This window comes from Taudactylus pleione, unplaced genomic scaffold (assembly GCF_031769625.1).
Source record: "Taudactylus pleione unplaced genomic scaffold, aTauple2 ptg000149l, whole genome shotgun sequence".
In the NCBI taxonomy this organism is placed as follows: Eukaryota; Metazoa; Chordata; class Amphibia; order Anura; family Myobatrachidae; genus Taudactylus; species Taudactylus pleione.
Window position 1 is genome coordinate 69394 of NW_028284551.1, and position 21851 is coordinate 91244.

The following is a 21851-nucleotide window of genomic DNA, read 5'->3' on the forward strand; positions in this document are numbered from 1 at the left end:
AGAGCTTGTGCAAGTGTGTGTGATGCTGTAATGGTACTCAATGTTACCAATGGTTTCGCCGTCTTACTAAGTATTACGGATGTGTATAAGGTAAGGTGGGCGTCCTTATGTTTCGCTGCAACGGCATACCGATCGCAGTGGATTTGCATATCATCACAGTGAGAATGCGTGTGTAATCGCAGATGCGATCCATAATGAATCAGGCCCTATATCCTCTAGAAAGTGTTTGATGAGCACGGTCAAAACTCTTTCTGTGTCTGCAACTGTCATGTATGTGGGACAAGATGCAGGTCCAGTTTTGGACCCGGATTTCTAAAATTTGATGGGATATCAAGGTGCAGACTGCCTGCCTCCCGGACAGATTTAGGGTTATTTAAAGCAAAACATATTCCCCTTAATCCTGTTTCCCAGTATAATAAAATTGACATTGACTTTGGAGAATAAAACCTGAAAAAATACTGTAATATAATGTCAGTTCTTGCACGTTTAGCAAGAGAAATGGTGGATCGCTTGCACTAAGGGCTTCTGTGGGACTGTTGGGATAAGATATGCAGCCAGGAAGTGCAGAAGCATTTCAACTGAACTCCTCAAAACTATATGGAAATGGATAGGTAGTTCCTGTAGCGTACTTTTCTCTCTTGGGAGGTGTTTTTGGCTGAGGAAAATAATCGATCTCTTCTCATCCTTCACCCTCTGAGACAACACTGCCACCAGACCCGTCCTGAAGGCATCTATTTGCAAAACAAACCTTTCCCTGAAATTACCGGTGCTGTACATAAGGCTTTTTTCAAATCCCACCATGTGGCCTCCGAGCATTTGGACCAATTTAGGCTGTCCCGTTTGTTCTTTTTCACTAAAACAGTCAATGGAGAGTCCCAAGTAGCAAAGTTTTTAATAAATCGCTGGGAGTAACCGACTTTAATCCCAGAAAAATCCACAGCTGAGACTTCCTTTCTGGCTTAGGCGAGTCCCTTGAAATGTAGAAGAAAAAAGAGTGGTTGTTTCTTGTGCGCCTAAGATATACGACCACTCTCTTTTCTTCTACATTTCAAATTTAATTCTGGTTGTTAAGGCTGCACCTCCGTCTATGAGAATGCCCAATATCACGCTATCTTATGGGGTCATTTAGTAATCAATAACTATCTACTATTAATTTGTGTGCAGCTATTGGTTGTTTTAAAAATTTTCTTTAGGCGATTCCCTCACAGCTTCTGGAGTCCTCCATCTTGCTGTCTGAGCCGACGGAGTAGTGAAATTGGGCTTCCCTTAACATACACCAACAACCCAATGTTTCTGACACTCATATAATTTAAAAAAACAATCTTCCCCTTTAACTGGGTTTACACAGCTTACACATAGGAACCAGTCCCCCTTAGCTGTGTTATGCACAGTTAACTGTATCACACCCAGGTTTAACAAGGCAGGGAAAAGAGGAGAGTGAAAGAAGGAAATTAAAAAAACTTTTTTTTTGTACTGGAACACACTTGGGCTTGTTTCATTAACCCTTTCTCTGCAGGTACAAATTCACAAACAGTTGCGTTTGTGCTGCAACAAATTCACAAACAGTTGCTTTTGCTACCAAATAATCATACTGTTTAACCGTATTTCTCTTCAAGGACACAGCATAGACTTTACACATTTGCACTTTGCATAACTATTCCACATGTGCAAATAAACCGATTTTTACAGTCCGGTTAACCCCACTCACCGACCCAGCAAAGCAGTGCCTGGTCCCTGCCATGTGGAATGCGGCTGGCAGAAGAATCCCACTTCTGACTCCACTTTGTAAGAATCTGCTTACAAATGAATGACTCGTCACACCAGTTTTCTCAGTGAGATGGCTTCTTACTCACAACTAATGTTTATAACAGCACATTTGTATACATGAGATAGCTTCTTGACACTAGCTATACTGCTAAAATGAATTAAAATGTAATATCACCAAACAGATCTGTAGGCAATGAAGGTATATTGTAGAATGTTTTAGACAAATCTCTAGAAGGTGCAATCTTTCCCTTGTTTTGATGTTCTGTGATGACCTTAGCTCCAATGGTGTATTTTAAAATCAGAAAGGCATCTCATAGGGTAATACTGTCATGTTAGGAAACATAAATGAGTAACAATATTTTAACCTCCTACCAGAGACAGCGGTCTACATCAGTTTGTAGACATAAGCACCTTTGAGGGGAGAGCGTAACACCCAACTTTGGAACAGATGTTCTGAACGTAACTCCTCCTCCACACTGCTACTCCAGATATATTGGTCTACCAAATGGTAAGTAGCTAGAAAAGCAGTGGCCAGCCAGGCGTCCCCAGATAACAACAACCACCAGCTTGTATGAGGTCAAATATGTCCCAGAACAGCTCCTCCTCGTCCATGATATTGACTAGCTATGATATTGACTAGCTATGCCCCACCAGCGCTAACTATCGTCTGGCTACTAGTAAGCTTCGGAAGCCCCGCCCACCAAATCCCACAATCCTTTATCCTTCACAGACTCCAGAACAATCACACCCATGTAGTGCAGCTGTGTGTGAAACCTTTTCTGTAGGAGACAGTAGGATCCTTTACCTCATCTGCTCCTTGTCCTAGGGAGTGTGTCCTGTTCTGGATATGAACATAGCACAGTGCCCCTTTGCCTATATATATAATATACAGACTGGGTTAGTAAACTACGTTTACGTGTTACTGGCCAGTTGAAGCAAATTATATGCAAACCCAAATAATCTCTTGCAATTTTTTTTTCATATCATGCTGGGTTTGTGCCTTGGTGTTTCCCATCTACTGTTATCCTGTACTTCTTCAAGAATAGTAGAAAGAATGTGCATATGCTGCTTTATATATACCTTCTGAAGAAGCTGAAGGGTTATAGTCCAGCGAAACGAAAAGAAAAAAAGAAAAGAGATTTTAAACCTACGATCACTGCATATTTGTAGATGAGACTCCTGCACAATTGTGAATTCTTGTCTTGGTATTATCCAGCAGACTTTGGATTTAACAATATCTGTGGACATTATTGCTTTATCCAGATTTTCCAACGGATTCAGTATGATTGGCCGCCGGTTCAAATCCCAACAGCGGCATCCCAAGAGCAGTGAAAATCCTGATTGTCCAAAGATTAGTATTTCCTACCCTATTCTACCCCCTAACCCTCCCTTAGGGGTGCCTAACCCTAACCTCCCCCCCAAGTGCCTAACCCTAATCCCCCCTCTAAGTGCCTAAACCTAACCCCCCTTTCCCCGCCGCCTAAACCTAAGTCCCCCGAGGGGGGTGCCTACCTCCCCCCCAGGGGTGCCTAACACTAACCCTCCCTTCCCCTAGCCTAACCCTAAACTCCCCGGGAACCCTAAACCTAACCCTCCCCCCCGCGCGTGGCTGTCCGCGCCCTGCTTACCTTCGATCGGTAAGCCGGGTGTCGGGCTCCCGACATAGGTAAAATAACAGGCGTCAGGATTTCGACGCCTGTCATTTAACCCCTTGCCAGGATTAGACAGTCGGGAATCCGTCCGTCGGCTTCCCCACTGCTTCCCTTTCCAACACACAGCTACAAGTGGATTGCCTACCTCAGCCATGCCATTTGCGGATCCTCGCTCATGGGACTATTTCTACCAACACAGTAAACACTTGGTAAATGTTTGCTGTTTGTACAACCAAATGACTGTCCAAAAAATTAAGGGCCTGATTCAGACCCGGTCGCAAGCGCTGAGCTCTCGCAACCGGGTCGATGGTGGCCCACAGCGCATGGGTCTCGCACCAAAGTGGGCGAGCTGTCGATGTTGGGTGACAGCTCGCCCCGTTTGGTGGGCAGGCCGGGGGGGTGGCTGCCCTAACGGAGGCGTTCCCAAGAGAACGCCTGCCGTTTGGGGGCGGCCCCACTGACATCACAAGTGATGTCAGTGGAGAGCTTCCGGCTCTGTTAGAGCCAAAAGCTCTCTGGGGCTTGCGATGAACGAGACCCTACCACAAGGGTCTCGTCACAAGCCCGATGGTCGCAATGGTCTTGACCATCGCGACCTTCATCATGGCTGCTCGCTATAGCTGTGGGTGGTCACCCACAGCTATGCGAGCGGCCAAGAGGCCGCTCCCAAAAAAAAAAAAAAAGCCCGGCCCTGATTCAGAGCGAGCGGCTCTGAATCAGGCCCTAAGTCCTAAATGCCATTTAAAAACTACATTATACAGCAGACCTCCTAGCTGTGGATTTACAACATGTGATTATATGTTGAAGATCCCTTTATGCTATTGTGCTTTAATTCATTGTTTTATTTTTATATTTAATAAATATGCTGCTTTAGTGTTTTTACATCTGTTTCTCATTCTTTTTTACTAAAATATTAGGTGTAACGAGCGCTGGTTCTTATACTTTTTATATGCAGGACATTGCTGATTGGAGGGGGCTGTGACTTGTTGTCCAGATTTGGGGACTGTTGGGGATATATGTGTGCGCCTGAGTGATAGAGGAATACGATTTTGAAGGCCTAGCACTTCCGAAGTGCTGTCTGTAGTCAGACTCTTGTGGGTGTGTGTCCAATTAAGTATGTACAGCCCAGCCGGGGCTGCACATCAATATAAATAATGAATTACTGCTCACGGTGAGCAGTGATGGATTATTTAAAATGTCGTGCAGAGCCAGGCTGGGCTGTACATCATTACAATGTAGATGTGCAATAATAAAGTTCTGCATTTATAGCATATGAAATTTCTACTTTTGTTTTTGCAGTTTTAGAACATTAGGGGGGATGAATTTGTAAAAAAAAAGAATAATTTGTAATAAAGAAGGATATTACCCAGGAAAACGAAATTTTCCACACGTATCATGCTTCGCTCACAATAAAGCCAAAGAGGCGAACATGATCTCTGCAAAAATGGCTGATGCAGTGAAGACATTTTTTACAGTACAAGTAGTCCAAATTATCGCTCTAGTTTTAGCTCTCAGCTTTTGTAATGCAGTGCTCAGAAGAGGGAAGTACGCATGCGCGGTGCTGTGGCTGTAGCTGTATGTTTATATGAGTCAACAACAGTTACAGTATAACTACAGCTGGGAGCATTATGGCGGCGACTGTGTCCGATTTGAAAGCCGGTGAGTGGGATCGCCAGCAGCAGCATTTCTCGAGTATATTAGCTGCTGAACTCCTGCAGCGATTTACTTGCAACTGCCTTATTGACATCTATGCAAAAATGCTGTATTACATACAGACTGTGTGTGCTCAGTGTCTGCTCTGTCATGTGCTCCATAGTACAATCTGCAGCAGTAGAAGATAAAATGAAATTGTCATTTAACATCATTTTCTTTTAGTATCCAATAAAATGTGAAATACCCAATCTTTATGTATAGAAAATACCATGATATTACTTATTACACAGCACTATATAAAGAGTGCTTATTACTTATTCACATTGGCCCCTATGATAGAGGAGCCTACAGTCTACATTCAGGGATCAGGGAACTGTTTTACCTTTTACCCCAAAACATATTTAGATACGCCGACATTACCCCCTTGGTTTGAAAGGAAGGAAATCATATAGTAGTGCCCCCATATAATGCCCCTGTAGTAATGCCCCTGTAGTGCCGCTTGTACAAAAAAAACACTTAACTTAATCCCTGCTCCTGCATCCGCCGCCGTCCTGTCCGCCCAGCTGCTCCTCGGAACTATGGGAGAGATGTCATGACGTCTCTCCCATAGTGCGCATGGAGAGAGGCGGAAGCTGGAGTTCAGAAGAGAACTCCAGCCTTCGGCTAACGCTGCGCTGCAGGGAAGGAGCCGGGCGCCCGCTGGTAATAACATCTCAACGGGCATCCGGCTTAGAGCCTCCCTGTGGCACAGCTGGGCATGGATATGAATCATTCTATATTATAGAATGATTCATATGCATGCCCGACTGTCAGTCCATTACCCCCAAGAATTTTTACCCCATGTGGGGTAATTTACCCCTGTTCCTTGACCACTGGTCTACATACTCACACTAACATTAACCTGCAGTTAAATTTGTTGGTTTGGTAAAGTTGCTGTCGTCTTTCACCCTATACAGAGCAGTGGAATGTAAAGCTGTAAATGTGTTGCTGGGTGATGTCTCCTCTGTTGCTAATCTCTGACATACTAACATTCTGGATCTGTTGTCCTATTGTTGTAACCCATTCTGAATGTTTCTGCAGTCCTTACGGATACACTGGATAAAAGAGGCGTGTTGGGACAGCTTAAAGCCCGGGTCCGCGCAGAGGTCTTTGCTGCTTTGGATGATCAGAGTGAACCCAGGCCGGTGTTGTCACATGAGAATCTCCTCATTAATGAGATGATTAGGGAGTATTTGGCGTTCAACAAGTACAAGTATACAGCATCTGTTCTAACAGCAGGTATCTTTCCTCACTACATTCAGCCTCATAGCGCTAGACACGCATCTGCTGTGGCCTAATCGGATTAGAGATCATCGTTCAATGAAATTAGGATTACAGTTACTGCGGTGCACACAGCCCCCAGAATTCTGTTAGCCAAACATCGCTAATTTTCCTACTCATCTCTGTGGAGTGCAAGGAAAAATTGTCGATGTTGTGGCAGTTTGGTGACGGCATTCTGACCGTCCAGGCGGGTTTTTTTTTTTTTTTTTTTAATGTTTTGCTTTTCAATTTCTACCCAGAAACAGTTTGTTTTGCCCTGCTTTAAGACTATGGGTCATCTTCCTAACTTGCTCGATGTAGGTCAGTTATATGTTTTGAGTTTGCACTATGATGTGTGTTTGTGCACCTTCAGAAAAATATACCTATTAGCTTTGTCATACCGTTAATAGTGCATATCGCCCCCCTTGTGGTTATTTAGTTAAATTAAGTAACCTATTCGATACATACGATTTACCGCCGACCGCAATGCGGTTCTAATCCCTCCAGCAGCAGCCCGACACAGGAGGAAATCCCGATCATTCTTCAGGTAAGTAAAACTAATCTAATTCCCCCCCCAACCCTCCCTTAGGGGTACCTAAACCTAACCCCCCCTTCCCCGCCGCCTAAACCGAAGTCTACCACTAACTTCCCCTAACCTAAATGTACTCTCAAATTCATTCAATAAACGATTAAAAAAAAAAATAATCTTTTAAGCAATACCACAGGGCCTCTTTCTCCCCACACTTCAGCAGAGACAATGTAGATATTTCCCGCCTTGTTCGGGATTGGTAACCATGTCATGAGGCCAAGATTAATAAAATGTGTACAACAGAGCTTCATAGTCTTATGTTCATTTAGCATCCCTTGTGTAAGCAGTTACGGTTACATTGTGGATGTAACCTTCTAAAAATATTTATTTTAAGTCAAACACATTCATTTTTATATTGATACTGTAGGATGATTCTCTGTGTGACGTACGGGACATTTACATGCATTTAAGTATGTTAACTGTTTCTATACCACAATTTAATTTTTTCTGGTGTCCAAGTCTTAAGTACTTAAATACTGTTGGTAGAAAATACAGACGAGAAAAATGTCACTACAATAAATCGTTTCACGCAGAGTTATTAAAAAATCCAGAAGGAACGGTTTACTGTAGTGAATTTTTTTCTGGTTTAGATTTTCTACCAACAAAGTATTAAACACCAGAAGAACAAATGTGTGGTATAGAAGAAGTTCACGTACGTATGTAAATGTCCCATACGTCACACAGAGAATCGCCCTATAGTGCATTGAGTTGTCTTTTCCATTTAGTATGCGGAATTATTTTCATCTGTTATCGTTTGGTGTGTGTTTGTTTTTTTTTGTTTTTTTATTAATTAAACTTATTGTAAACTAGTGTTATTACAGTTTATTTACACCAGGTATGTCAAACTCGCCGCATACAGCCCAAACACATATATTACGCGGCCCAGTCACCCCTGCCGCAATCGGAGCTGAGCTCCAATCGCGGCAGGGGTGACTGGGCCACATAATATTTGTGTTTACTCTATTTAAAACCTGGAATGTTGGTCTCTGAAGCGATCAGAGATTAATGAAACCTCTGATCCCTTCAGAGGCTAGCGTTCCCAGTGATGCAGTTTGCGGGTGACGCCAAGATCTAGTTAGTTCCAGTCAGTGGCAGCGGCTACGCGGGAGCGGTGCCCAGCGGCCAGCATGAAGGGAGGTAAGTACTGCACAGGGGAGTAGGGCCTGTTCTATACTGGGAAGAGGCATTACTGGGGGCACATTAATAATAACCCTTTCAAAATTGCATAGAAGACTTTTTTTTTTTCATGCAGCCCACACACTCTAAAGGTGCCTATACATGGTGCGCTATATATTTTTTTAATTTACACGATTTGGCCATTAGTGATCGTAACTACTAATTGTGTAAAAAGTGGCGTTTTTCTGGCTGATGCCGATGTGCGTCCCCGGCGTCGTGTATCGGCATTGTAGATCAACTGAACCTGCAGTAAGATTTTGACCTATCGTAGATGATGTGACGCACATCGTTCCGTGTTTGTGCACACAGAACGATGTCATGCACGATAGAGATTTATGTAGCATGGACCAGGGAGAGCCTTGCTACATGCATCTGTGTCGTTGACAGAAGCACGGACGGGATCAGTAAGACCTGTCTGTGCTGCTGCGTATGTCAATGACACAGATGCATAGCATGGCTGCTGTAAAAAAAAAAAAAAAACTGTGTACATTTTTATTTTTTTTCTAAAAAATGGCGTGCCCCCCCCCCATAAAAATAAAGAGCATCCAGCCCCGGGCTTTTAGTGACCCAGTGCCGCTTTTGCACAATACAGGGGCCAAACGAAGTAGGGGTCCCCTATATTTAAGTACATCCAGCACTGGGCTAATCAAAGGTAACTTAAGGGTACTTTCTTGGTTCTCATCATTGACTTCAATGGTGAGAACCGCTCATTAGCTGAGTGGCGGAAGGCTCGCCTCTCTCAGCCAATGAGGCTCAGCGGCAGAGTTTCCATAGTGAAATCCCGCAGCTGAGCTCTGTCGGGAAGTACCATCCTTATAAGACGGTGCTAAAGTCCGTGGGTCTGCAAAATTCGTGTTTTTATTTTGCCAAGTCCGGGGATGCCTACTTTGGAACGAAGGGAGAAGGTGAGTATGGATATTTTTTTTACAGGTACCCTATGGATTATCTACATGGACAAGAGGACCGATGGTTACATAGGTGAGTATGTGTACATGTATGAGTACATGTATGTTTTAATAAACATATACTTTGTACGGTGTGTGTCCGTCCTGTGTTTATTTTAATATTACTTTTGCTGTGGAACTACAGGTACCAGCAGGCCCGTAATGCCCCGCATGCTGGTACTTGCGGTTCTCCAAGTACCAGCATGTGGGGGAGACTTGCTGGGACCTGCAGTTCCACAGCAAAATACACTACACTACATAATCAACCTGGCACCCACCACCCAGGGGTGCTGGGGATAGCCCCGGGCTATCAGCGTAGGCCTGGTGTGCCCTGGAGAGTGGGACCCCTTTATTGGGGGGGTCCCCAGCTCCCCCCGGCCTGGGCTGACCACTGTTTAGGGTTAATGCTTCACCTGGGGAGTCCAGTGAAAGGGCTCCCCTGGCTGTAGCATTATCCCCCCGCTAGAAAAAGTCCGGTGCTGGTTCTGGATAATACAGGGGGACCCTATGCATTTTTCCCCCTGTCTTTCCAGGACCGGATCAGAGCCCAGTGCTGGTTGCGCAAAATACGAGGGACCCCTACGTCGTTTGTGTCCCGTATTTTGGCAACCAGGGCTGGTTCTGACCAGCACTGGGTCACTAAAAGCCTGGGGATGGTTGCTCTTTCGAGGGGGGCACGCCGTTTTTTTTTGTTTTTTTTTTCCCTTTTATACAGGAATCTTTTATTTTATTTTAACCACAGCAGTACAGACTGGTCTCCCTGATCCCATCCGCGCTTCTGTGTCAATGACACAAATGCATGTAGTACGGATCTCCCTGGTCTGAGCCTGCATCTGTGGCATATCGCACTCGATCTAATGAATATGCAAATCATTAGATCGCGCTCATCGTTCACTTCATCTGCCGGAGAGAGTTCAAGGGAAATCGTATACGAGATTGGCTCTAATACAAATCGCACCGTGTATGGGCACCATTAGACCTTGAATATTCGGCCCGGTTGGTATTTTGAGTTTAACATGCCTGATTTACACTAATTATGTGTTCATAGAAGTAACAGATACTTATTGTGTTTACAGAAACTGGTCTGCCTGATATTCCACTGGATCGTTCTTTTCTAGCCAGAGAACTTAACCTTGTGGAAGACTCAAACGCTCAGTCAGTGTAAGCAGTTGTCTGGTTTCTGTGTGTTGTAATTTGTCACAAATGCATTTAACAGTGTTTCTGTTATACTCCAATGAGAAAACGACAAAATTAGCATGCACTGTATCATCCTATTCAGAATCTTTGTAATCAGATAAGCTCCTGTTAGTGATGTATGCCTTAATGATTGGGCAACACAGCGCTTAGCATTGCTGTACAACAGTCCTGAGGCCATGGGTTAGTTTCTGACTAGGCCCCTATCTGGGTGGACTTGTATGTTCTCCCCATATCTGCATGGACTCACTACAGGTGCTCTGCTTTCCTCCCACACTCCAAAGAGATTCGGTTTATTTGCTGTGGATGAAAATAAACCCTAGTGTCTGTGTCCAGGTGTGGTTGGGTTATATAGTTTGTAAGTGTCACTGATGTACATGATATGATCTCTGTAAAGCACTGCGTGATATGTAGGCTCTTTGTTAATAAGTGTTTACATTTCTTGTCATACTTTATTGTGGTAATATTGCCCTCAAGCTTACCATGTTCAGAGCAGTGATATTAATCTTTGGCGGGCTCAATGTCACCTATGTGGGGTGGGATCAGATCTTGCCCCATGTGAGGTGATGGTACTCAGGATGTACTTGGTCCTTGCTGGGCTCATCACAAATCATTCATCATATCAAGGTGCGTTTCATGTTTCCATATGTTCAGCTGTTGTCCTTTTTCTTTTTGCTTCTCCAGACCAATACTATATGGGATGCTCTCTCACTTCTTACATGGACACAAAGAAGTTCCTTGTCCCATGATACTGAAGCCGACATCAGAGAACCCCACACAGGGTCATTTTGAATACATTACAGACAGAATTACCAAAGGTAACATTGAGGACAATAATATTTTGCAGTGGGAGAGGCGCGTGAACTCTGGATTACAGCACAGAGTGAGGCAGATGTATTAATCTGTGATATTAGTCATTCACAGTGATCTGATTAATGACTTATTACCCGCCAGGGATTAGGGCAGGTATTCTGCCAGCCATCTACGTACCTGCTTAATATTTAAGAACCAACTCCCCTTATATCCCATCCTGTAGCTGTCAATGGGGGGAATTCAATTTGTTTTTTTGGGCGTCTTAACTAATGGGTGTCTATAAGAGCAATTCAATTGTTTCTCCGATAGACGCCCACTAGTGTTTAACGTGCCCAGAAGCACCAGACGTGCAGTGTGGCTAAACCCAACTAAACTCCTAGTTTGGGCATCTAAAGTCCTGGTTTGGGCACCCAATCTACGGACTTTCACACATTTTTTTCTCGCAGATCAGGAGGCTGCGGGAAAAAATGTGACTGCCGCGGCTAATGGGCATCTATCGGACAAACAATTGAATTGGTCTGATAGACGCCCATTTCTTGACATGCCCAAAAAAAACAATCCCCCCCAGTGATGGCTAGCTGTTCTAGCCCTGTGATCTGTACAGCAATGCAGAGCCCCAGAGTTCTGCATTATCAAGGTAAGTCATATTTATATCATCAGAGACTACTGACTTCCTGATATGCAGGCAGGAGCTTGCGAGCAGGGCCTTCCTACCTCTGTCTGTCTGTTATTACCAAGTTTTGTTCTTTTAATGTTTCCAATTGTGAAGCGCATCGGAATATGTTGCACTATATAAGCAGCTGTAAATAAATAAATAATCTATCTATGCCGATATGAATCATAACTGCTACTGTAGTCACAAATGCATCAAGTTTGCATTGGATTTATTGGGATTTTTTTTTAGATTTTATATAAACTGACTGACTGCTAATAGATAATTATTTATTGTTCCCTATTTGTTTGTTGTACATTTCCCTCTCTTTGAGAAAAAGAAAAGACAATTGCAGTTATACAAGTAAATATATTTGGTATTCCAATACGAGAGCGAATCGGATAGATACATTTCTGGGTGATTTTATGTGTGTACTATAATTTAGCATCAGTAACCTGCTTAAAGGCTGTAAAATATTAAACCATCTCTTTTCTATAAAATAACATCCATATGTCCTAAGAGAAAATATTTCATTGAGATCCTAGACTATTACATGTTATCCATTAGGGGGGGCTATGTATCCAACAACTAAATTTTTTTTTTCCCCTGTAATTCTGAAGTGTTTTTTGTATCAGAAAGAGAGGATGTGGGAAGTCTAATCATCTCTGTGCAGTCATGTATCACCATTCAGTGCACAGTGTACAACATTGTTTAGGCTACAAATTCAAGGGACATGAGGGTGGAATGAGCTTTCTGTTCATTTGCTGGTTTCCTCCTTTCGTCTTCCTTTTTGCCTTCAATGCTGTTACTAATAAGACATTTTCTACCTCAGGGTCCTTAGGGATCCACAGGGATACCTTGGGGTATAGGGCTTGGCTCCAGCCATGGGCACCACAGAGTTAAAAATTCTCTCCCAGGATGCAGCGGGCCCCCTCCTATACCCCACCCCCAGGCCAAGGCACCTCAGTTTTCAGCAGGTGCCCGGCCGGGAAGCTGGGTCATCGCAGAGGGGGGCTGTATAACAGCCCCTGAAGATCTTCAAGAGTGGTAGCATAGGACTGTCCAGCGGACGTCCATGCTACCGCTCCAACACCCCCGCCGGCGCCGACCACCGGTAGTGATCCGGGGAGCTCGGCGGGCTCTTGGGGGTTCCAGCTAGCGGAACCCCCGGGGGGCCTTGGGCTGTGGCCGGATGTACGGGGGGCAGCAAAGGTAAGCAGCGGGCGTCTGCGGTAGGTGCCCGCTGAATCACAGTCCGGCATCCCCAGGGCTGGGGGCTCCCAGGGGACGGCAGTATAGTGGAGCCAGGCGGATGCCTGCGCTCTCCACTAGACCACCAGGGATACGGGGCTGGAGCGTTGCGGAACACGCTCCAGCATCCCGGGGGGTTAATGGCCTGCCAGGGGAGGACGCCTTCCCTGTAGCGCACAGGAGGCTCCTCCCCATCACTGCTGTCGGCGCCTTACATTAAGGCTTTTGGCGGGCTGAGGCAGTGATCCTCCCCAAGCCCGCCTCCCTTCATCCTCCGGCGGCCATTTTATGTGACAAGACGCTGTGGTGACAGGGTGCGGAGCCTGGGGACTTTATGCTAGCGCTGTGTGCCTGATCTTTCTCCTGTCAGCCATTTTACTATCCCTATCTCTTCCTCCTGACCAGCCCTCTCAGTGCCAGTACTGTCAGGGTAGGAATTTACCTCACAGTTTTAGATATTTCTGTGAGAGGAGTGTCACATACCACTATGTCCAGTGAGGACTCTGTTAGAGGAGCACCTCCTATTTTCCTGCTCCAGATGTAAAGCAGGTGTGGGGGAGGGGGCGGTACTCCAGGATGGGTTATGTGCTGCATGTTTGGCCATCCCTGGTACCTCTGCTGTACCCAGCACCTCTCAGGAACCACCTTGGGCTTGTTTTGCACAAGCCCTGACTGTTCTTGTAAATAGGCTTGCAGCCCCTCCTACGTTTCCACAATTGGGGTTTGCACAGCAGGCGGTAGTCCTGCCTCCTGTTCTGGGAGTTCCGGGACCGATAGTAATGCAGTGCCCCCCGCAACAGGTCCTTAATCAGGCTGACCCAGGTTTGTCTGATTCTGGGGTGCGGAGCACTCAGCAGGATCAATCTAGACCTGCTAAAAGACCGTTATTGTCATATCCATCCGCTCAGGATGATGAGGATGATGGGTCGTCTGATGAGGGCGAAATTGTCGATTTTTCGGACACTGACACTCCTCAAGCAGAGGCTAAGTCTAGTATTTACATTCCAGGCCTCATACGGGCAGACCATGCGGCCATGGTAATTACTGACGACAACTTACCTGCAGCGCCTACTCATGCTTATTTTAAAGAGGTTAAAGGAGCTGCAGCAGTTTTCCCTCTATCTGGTCAGCTAGTTGATCACATGGAGGAGGCCTGGAAATCTCCAGGAAAAAGATTTCAACCTCACAAGCGTCTGGCACGTACTTATCCCTTTGCGGAAGATTACTTCACTAAATGGGAGTCTCCTCCTCAGGTGGATTCTCACGTTACGCGCTTAGCAAAGAGCGCAACTTTGCCTATGCCGTCTATGTCTTCTCTGACGGATACTACAGACCGGTGGAGGTGTGCCTTAAGTCTATCTATTCCCTTGCTGGAGGAGCATCTAGACCAGCTATGGCTGTCTGCTGGGTGGCCCAGGCTATGAAAGGTGGGCGGACGCTTTGGAAGCATCATTTGCTTCTGAGGGTACCAGCGAACAGGTTATGTTAGTGGGTAACCTTCGGAATTCCGCTACGTACATTAACGAAGCAGCTTTGATTTGAGCCTGCTTCTAAGATTTCTGCGACGGCTGTGGCCGCTCGACGCTCCTTGTGGTTACGTTCGTGGAGGGCGGACGCTGAATCCAAGAAAGGCTTGGAATGCTTACCCTACAATGGACAGGTCCTGTTTGGACCAGCCTTGGACAAAATAGTAGACACCTTGGCGGCTGCCAAATCTGCATGTCTACCCTCAGCCCGACTCCGTCTGGGTCTAAAAATCCGTCCTTTCGGCCCTATCGCCCTCCGGGAAAACCTAGGGTTCAGTCCTTTCCGTGACCTTCAGGTCCCAAAAAGACCGCTAAGACCAAGAAGCAAACTTGGAGTACCAGACGTCCAGCTGCCAAGCCGGACGACAAACCCTCAGCCTGACGGGTTGGGCCTCCCTTGGGGGATACCAGGGTGGGAGGCCGACTTCTGCAATACGCCCAGTGTTGGTTCAAAACCACCACAGACACTTGGGTACGGGAGGTGGTATCTCAAGGATATGCCCTCTCCTTCCGCAGAAGGCCTCCACATCAGTTCTTTGTAACAGCAGGTCCTTCAGATCCAACGAAGGCTCTAGCGATCCAAGAGTCGGTGCATTCTATGCTTCAAATGGGAGTAATAGAACCTGTTCCGTTATCCCTGAGAGGGACCGGATATTACTCCAACCTTTTTCTGGTTCAAAAACCAAATGGATCATACTGACCTATACTCAACCTCAAGTCCCTGAACAAGTTTTTAAGGGTCCCTCGGTTCCGGATGGAGACTCTGCGTTCTATTGTTTTAGCTATGCAGCCTGGGGATTTTATGGTGTCCCTGGATATTCAGGATGCTTACCTGCATATCCCCATTGCCAGGGTTCATCAGCGTTACCTCAGATTTACAGTGTTGGACCTCCATTACCAGTTTCAGGCCCTACCGTTTGGCCTTTCCACAGCTCCTCGGGTGTTCACAAAAGTAATGGCGGTCATGGCGGCACACCTGCGGTTGCAGGGAGTTCGACTGTTACCTTACTTGGACGACCTGTTGTTGGCAGGGTCGTCACAAGTCCTTTGCAGCCATCTACAACTGACAATATCGATATTGCAGGCTCACGGCTGGATAGTGAATTGGAAGAAGTATTCTCTAATTCCTTCTCAGAGAATGGTCCATCTCGGGGCATTGTTGGACTCTCAGCAACAGAGGATCTTCTTGACGGAGGAAAAGATAGCCCTGTTGCAGTCCAAGATACGCAATGTTCTAAGCAGTCGCCGAGTGTCTCTTCTCTCGGCAATGAAGTTACTGGGATCCATGGTGTCAACGTTCGACATGGTGGAGTATGCCCAGTTCCACTCCAGGCCTCTACAAATGTTGATCCTGTCCAGATGGGACAGAAATCCCCGTCGAATAAAGATGCAGATGATCAGGCTCACTCCGGAAGTGCGCCTGTCTTTGACGTGGTGGTTACAAAAGTCTCATCTCAGCAGGGGACGTCCGTTTTGGATTTCGGATTGGGTCCTTCTAACAACGGATGCTTATCTTCGGGGCTGGGGCGCTGTGACAGGCCCACACGTCTTCCAGGGCCGGTGGACGTCGGAGGAATCGAACCTGCCAATCAATATATTGGAAATTCGAGCAGTGTTCAGGGCGCTGCAGCATGCAAGACCGTTCCTGCTGGGGAAACCTGTGCAGGTTCAGTCAGACAACGCCACCACGGTGGCTTACCTAAATCGTCAGGGAGGAACTCGAAGCCAAGCAGCTCTAAGAGAGGTGTCCCGCATTCTGACTTGGACAGAAGGCAATCTGCCGGCCATTTCGGCCGTCTTCATTCCGGGTGTGCTGAACTGGGAGGCGGACTTCCTCAGCCGCCACGATGTACACCCGGGGGAATGGTCTCTTCACCAGGAGGTGTTCCAACTCCTGGTGAACAAGTGGGGTCTTCCCGAAATAGACCTCATGGCCTCCAGACACAACCGCAAGCTGTGGGCGTACGGATCCCGAACAAGAGACGCAGGAGCTCTCCTGGTGGACGCTCTGTCGGCACGATGGAACTTCCAATTCGCGTACCTGTTCCCTCCATTCTCCCTGCTGCCTCGAGTAATTCGAAAGTTCAGGCAGGAAGGAGGCAAGATCCTGCTGGTGGCCCTTGCGTGGCCCAGAAGAAGTTGGTACTCGGATCTCCAGTGTCTATCCATCGACACTCCTTGGCTGTTACCTCAGAGGCCGGACTTATTGTCTCAGGGTCCTTGTCTCTACCCGGACCTGAGTCGGCTATCATTGACGGCATTGGCTCTTGAGACTTCCCTCTTGAGGTCCAAGGGTTTCTCTAGAGCAGTGGTCAATACCATGTTACATGCTCGTAAGCCGGTTTCAGCTAGAATTTACCACAGGGTATGGCATATCTATTTTGAGTGGTGTCGCCCTAAAGCGTATGATCCTCACGAGTTTAGAATATCGAGAGTGTTGGCTTTCCTTCAGGCAGGCTTGGATTTAGGTCTACGCCTTGCTTCACTGAAGGTACATGTTTCTGCCCTGTCGGTTTTGTTTCAACGAAGGATTGCTACGCGGCCTGATATCCATACCTTTATGCAGGGTGTCCTTCGCATCCAGCCTCCCTATGTCCATCCGGTAGCTCCATGGGATCTGGCTGTGGTTCTGAAGGCGCTACAGGATCCTCCATTTGAACCTTTGGGTTCTGTGGATCTAAAATGGCTTACAGCAAAGACAGTGTTCCTTTTGGCTATTGCTTCAGCCAGAAGGGTGTCGGATTTGGGGGCTCTTTCGTGTCGTCTCCCATTTCTAATTTTTCATTCGGATAGGGCGGTACTTCGTACCCGTCCCGAATTCCTTCCTAAAGTAGTGTCTAGTTTCCACATTAATGAGGAAATTGTGGTCCCAGCCTTTAATTCATCTGATCTCTCAGCTGGTGAGGCTTCTGTGGATGTGGTACGGGCTCTGCGGATTTACGTGGACCTTACCAGTTCTTTGAGAAAATCGGACTCTTTGTTCGTCCTATATGGATTTCATAGGAGGGGTTGGCCTGCCAATAAACAGACTTTGGCACGCTGGATCTGCATGGCGATCTCTGAGGCATACACTCACGAGGGACTTCCAGTGCCACCCTCGGTGAAAGCTCATTCTACAAGATCTGTGGGACCTTCGTGGGCAGCTCGACGTGGCGCCTCAGCTCTTCAGCTATGTAAGGCGGCCACGTGGTCCTCTGTCCATACTTTCGTCAAGCATTACGCCTTTGACACATTTGCTTCTCAGGATGCTTCCTTTGGGCGGCGGATTCTCCTCTCGGCACAGGAGCGTCCCCTCCCTTGAAGGATACTGCTTTGGTGACATCCCCAAGGTATCCCTGTGGATCCCTAAGGGCCCTGAGGTAGAAAACAGGAGATATGGTAAGAACTTACCTTTGTTATCTCCGTTTCTACGAAGTCCGTAGGGTCCACAGGGCGCCCGCCCTGACGCCCTGTGCTTCCGTAGGGTGTTGTTCTGGTCACCAGTTTCTGTATCCCTTTTCTAAGAGAATGTGAATCTTGTGTGTTCCAGACTTTCTTCTTCCTTTTTTCCTCTCTCCCGGCCTATGGCTTGATACTATAACTGAGGTGCCTTGGCCTGGGGGCGGGGTATAGGAGGGGGCCCGGTGCATCCTGGGAGAGAATTTTTAACTCTGTGGTGCCCATGGCTGGAGCCAAGCCCTATACCCCAAGGTATCACTGTGGACCCTAAAGACTTCGTAGAAACGGAGATAACAAAGGTGAGTTCTTACCATATCTCCTGTTATTCCCATTATCCTATGAGAAATTAGTTTTAATTGCATTAGAAAGACCACATTCTCCATGACGTGGCAAGTTCTTTTTAGGTTTAATTATTAAAATGTGTGTGATTATTAAACAAGCCATAATATAAATGCTTTGTATGGAGAGAAGTAAATGTTTTGGATGCCTTTTGAAGATTATAAAATTTCGGCAGAAAAAAAGTTTCTATTTTATTATATATGTTGCAATTTACCCCCTCTAAGACCATAAGCCACAAGTTCTCAAACTCTGTCCTTAGGACCCCAAACAGTGCATGTTTTCCAGGTCATAGATTCACAAGTGAAATAATTAGCTCCACCTGTGGACCTTTTAGAATGTGTCAGTGAGTAATGAGTACTCCTGTGCGCCTGCTGGGTGACCTGGAAAATGTGACCTGTGTGGCGTCCTGAGGACCAAGTTTGGGAACCACTGCCATAGGGCATATCCTATTAGCCATGGCTAATTGATAGCCTGGACCTATGCAGTTAGGTCTGGCATAATGCTGATTTTTTTTTTTCCCTCACAGCCTCAGGAGCTGCAAGGAAAAAGAAATCTCTGTTAAATGCAGCCTCTGGGGTTTCACATGCGGGGAATCCCATAGATTCCAGTATCTTACACAGAATCTGTGGGTTACTGTGCGTTACACCAGGGTTTACCGCGTGGGGAAATTGCATAAATAACTGAATAGCTCCAGGCTTGAAACGCAGAGTTTTACCCCGTGCAGTAAACCACGTGCCTAATTGATTATGCCCCCATGTATTTTAATCATGTGACAGCAGTTTTCACATTTTCTTTCTACATCATTTTTACTGGGAATAATTTATATTGCAGTCTGCCTAAGTGTATTGTAGATTCTGTTCTGCTTTATAATTTGTATCTTTGAGCTAGCATGCCTTAGTGACATCTAAGCAAAGGTCATATAACACTTGCTCTAACAATAAGAGTGAGTCTCTAAGGGGTAGAGACATCTAAAAAACAAAATTGGAAATGTTGCACAATCTATAAAATGATAGCTAGAACCTGATTAATTCATATGGACAACACCTCTACTTTTCATTTTAGAAATGTTAGTAAATTTACCCCTAAATCTTTCTAGACCAGGGGCACTCACTGGTACTTGTAAACCCAGGTGCCCATGTGAATGAGAGACATTGCTTCCTTTGCAAAACATATGTCACAAGGCTGTGCGCACACAAACTGACGTCAGGGCCTCTAAGTCCTGTTGTGCAGAGAGGTTTGTCCCGACAGGCAATGCACCTGTGTTTTGTTATATTGTGTGTGTGTATGTATGTGTATGTGTGTGTGTGTATATATATATATATATATATATATATATATATATTATGAAATAGAGAGTTAGTACGCTAAATCAATAGTTCTATCAATGTCCCGAGACACTAGTCTCTATATCCAATTGCAAAGTAAAAATCTGTCTCCTTAACAGGATGGAAGTTATATAATTTTCAAAGCATGGGCCACACTTTTATCCGTGGCCGGTGTTTTCCCCGGTAACAAATACCCGAATTCAGACGGGAATCAATATAAAACGAAAGCACAGAGCGTAGGGGGCGCCACATCGTGCATCAAAATGGATACAATTTATTTGCAATTCATACAGTCTTAAGTGGCGTGCGTACCAAAACATACGGCTATAACCAGCGCTAGTATAACAAGCACAAACAGTGGAAGTATTCGCCTGGCCAGTGTCCCGAACATCTCCAGGAACTACTTCCGGGGTAACTTCTGAACAAATGATCGAATCACCAAGCCACTACCCTACGCGTTTCGTCATCGGACTTCGTCAGAAGGCTGTCCGGCTTATCAGTAGAACTCATTTAAAAAGGGTTGGTGGGCCAATAATTTATTCTGTTATCATTGCCGCACCTGCAGCTTTTTACTTATCATTTACATAGAAAACACAGTTTACATGAAAAAAGGTGTATTTGTAAGCACCAGCTCCAGCAGTCACTATCCAAGCAGCCCTTTGGTTATAGTGAGGAATGAAGGCAATCTCTCTTATCCCAGATGCTGGTCTTTCCCACAGATTTGTTATGTGTTAAATTAGTTTAATGGCTTAATAAGTAAAAATTACTTCTATAAGATTAACCCTTTTATTGTGTTAACAAGATGTTACGGGAAAAAAAAAAGGTTATTGCGTTTCCCCCTCGTTTTGTTTATAATATGGGATGAGGATTACATATTACATTTATTTAAAATGTTAGCTTCAATACTTTGGTACTGAGTCTATGTTTAGTGTGTAGGTTTTAAAATCTTCTGTTACCCAATGAAAGAGGTAGTAAAAAGATTAGCGGACAACCCAGTTTTGGAACACCAATGCAATAAAATGTTTTTTTATTTTTTATTTTATTTTTCTATAAATTACATCACTCAATTCTACAAATTGTAATGGATGACAGGATATTCCTGTATTGACTTGAAAATGGACAGGTTGAAAGCTCATGAATATTGGTTCAGCTGTAAAATGAGTGTTCTCACTGCGTGCAGACAGCAGGAGCACTTCAGTCTGTAGGATTATTATATTGCATTTTACGTTCTGGACAAGCAGCATAGTGCTCTCATGTAAAAATTAGTCCAGGTTATTTATGGGAAGTAAAGCAAAAATAAACCACTAATAAGGGTCATGTTTTAACACCGCTTTGTTCTTGCTTTTCAGGTACTTATCCAGAACCGATGAAAATGATGCAACCAAGCACTGTGGAGTCACATATACACCGTGGCGCGCACAGTTAGTGGCTGGTGCCCCATTCCACAAGTGCACTAACACTACAACATTCCACCTGTGATTTTATATCTCTATTTTTTATTACGTGTAATTTATTAAATTTTTTGTGTTTTTATGTACTTTTTTTTAATAAAGCAGAATGTAAATGTAAGTAGTTTATTCAGTAAAATACCACTAAGTGCTACTGTAGTACTGTAACTAAAGACTTAAATAACACTATACTATGTTGCCAAATCAGTATCTTTAATGGAGTGTGCTGCACAATTATGTACTTACAAGCCTGAATCCGTATAAAATTGTGTTAATGAAAGCACCTAGAAGGGCTAGAGCCTGCGGAAAATAATTTAGTAGCTTTCCGCTGCACATGTGCCATTGTTTGCACAGCACTGAATTCAGATGTGGGTGTATGCAGTAAAATGCCTTTCCCACTGTAGGACTTTAGCCTTACCATGTGGATTGTCATTTATTTTTCACTTCGTAGAGTGAATTTATTTAAAGAAGGATAGTGTAGTAAATTAGGATTTCAACCTGAATAAACAATTACATAAAGTACGTATAAACAATCTGTAAGCAAGCAATTACCAGTATTTCTTGGAGTAATACTTCCCGGGGTGGAATCGAGCCTCCATCTCCTCTCTGGCCCAGTGCACATGTGCCAATCTTTAGTTCTGGCCAATGGGCTTTGCCACTAATTAACAGACAATTGTACATATAGTTGAGAAAGTGGAATAATAATAATAATACACAACATATTCAATAACCATAAAGTTTAGTTACAATATTAGATAATTCAATGTTAAGCTAATACTAGAGTT

General features: G+C 45.1%; 1 protein-coding gene across 1 annotated transcript; it reads left to right on the forward strand.

Annotated features, from left to right (window-relative positions):
* The first annotated feature begins 4949 nt into the window (after positions 1–4949).
* Positions 4950–21218, forward strand: CEP20 (centrosomal protein 20). Its single transcript, XM_088474244.1, has 5 exons — positions 4950–5078; positions 6153–6350; positions 10157–10241; positions 10959–11092; positions 20968–21218. Exons 1-5 carry the CDS (start codon positions 5048–5050, stop codon positions 21042–21044), a joined length of 525 nt encoding a protein of 174 aa, XP_088330370.1. The 5' UTR covers positions 4950–5047; the 3' UTR covers positions 21045–21218.
* The last annotated feature ends 633 nt before the right edge of the window (positions 21219–21851 follow it).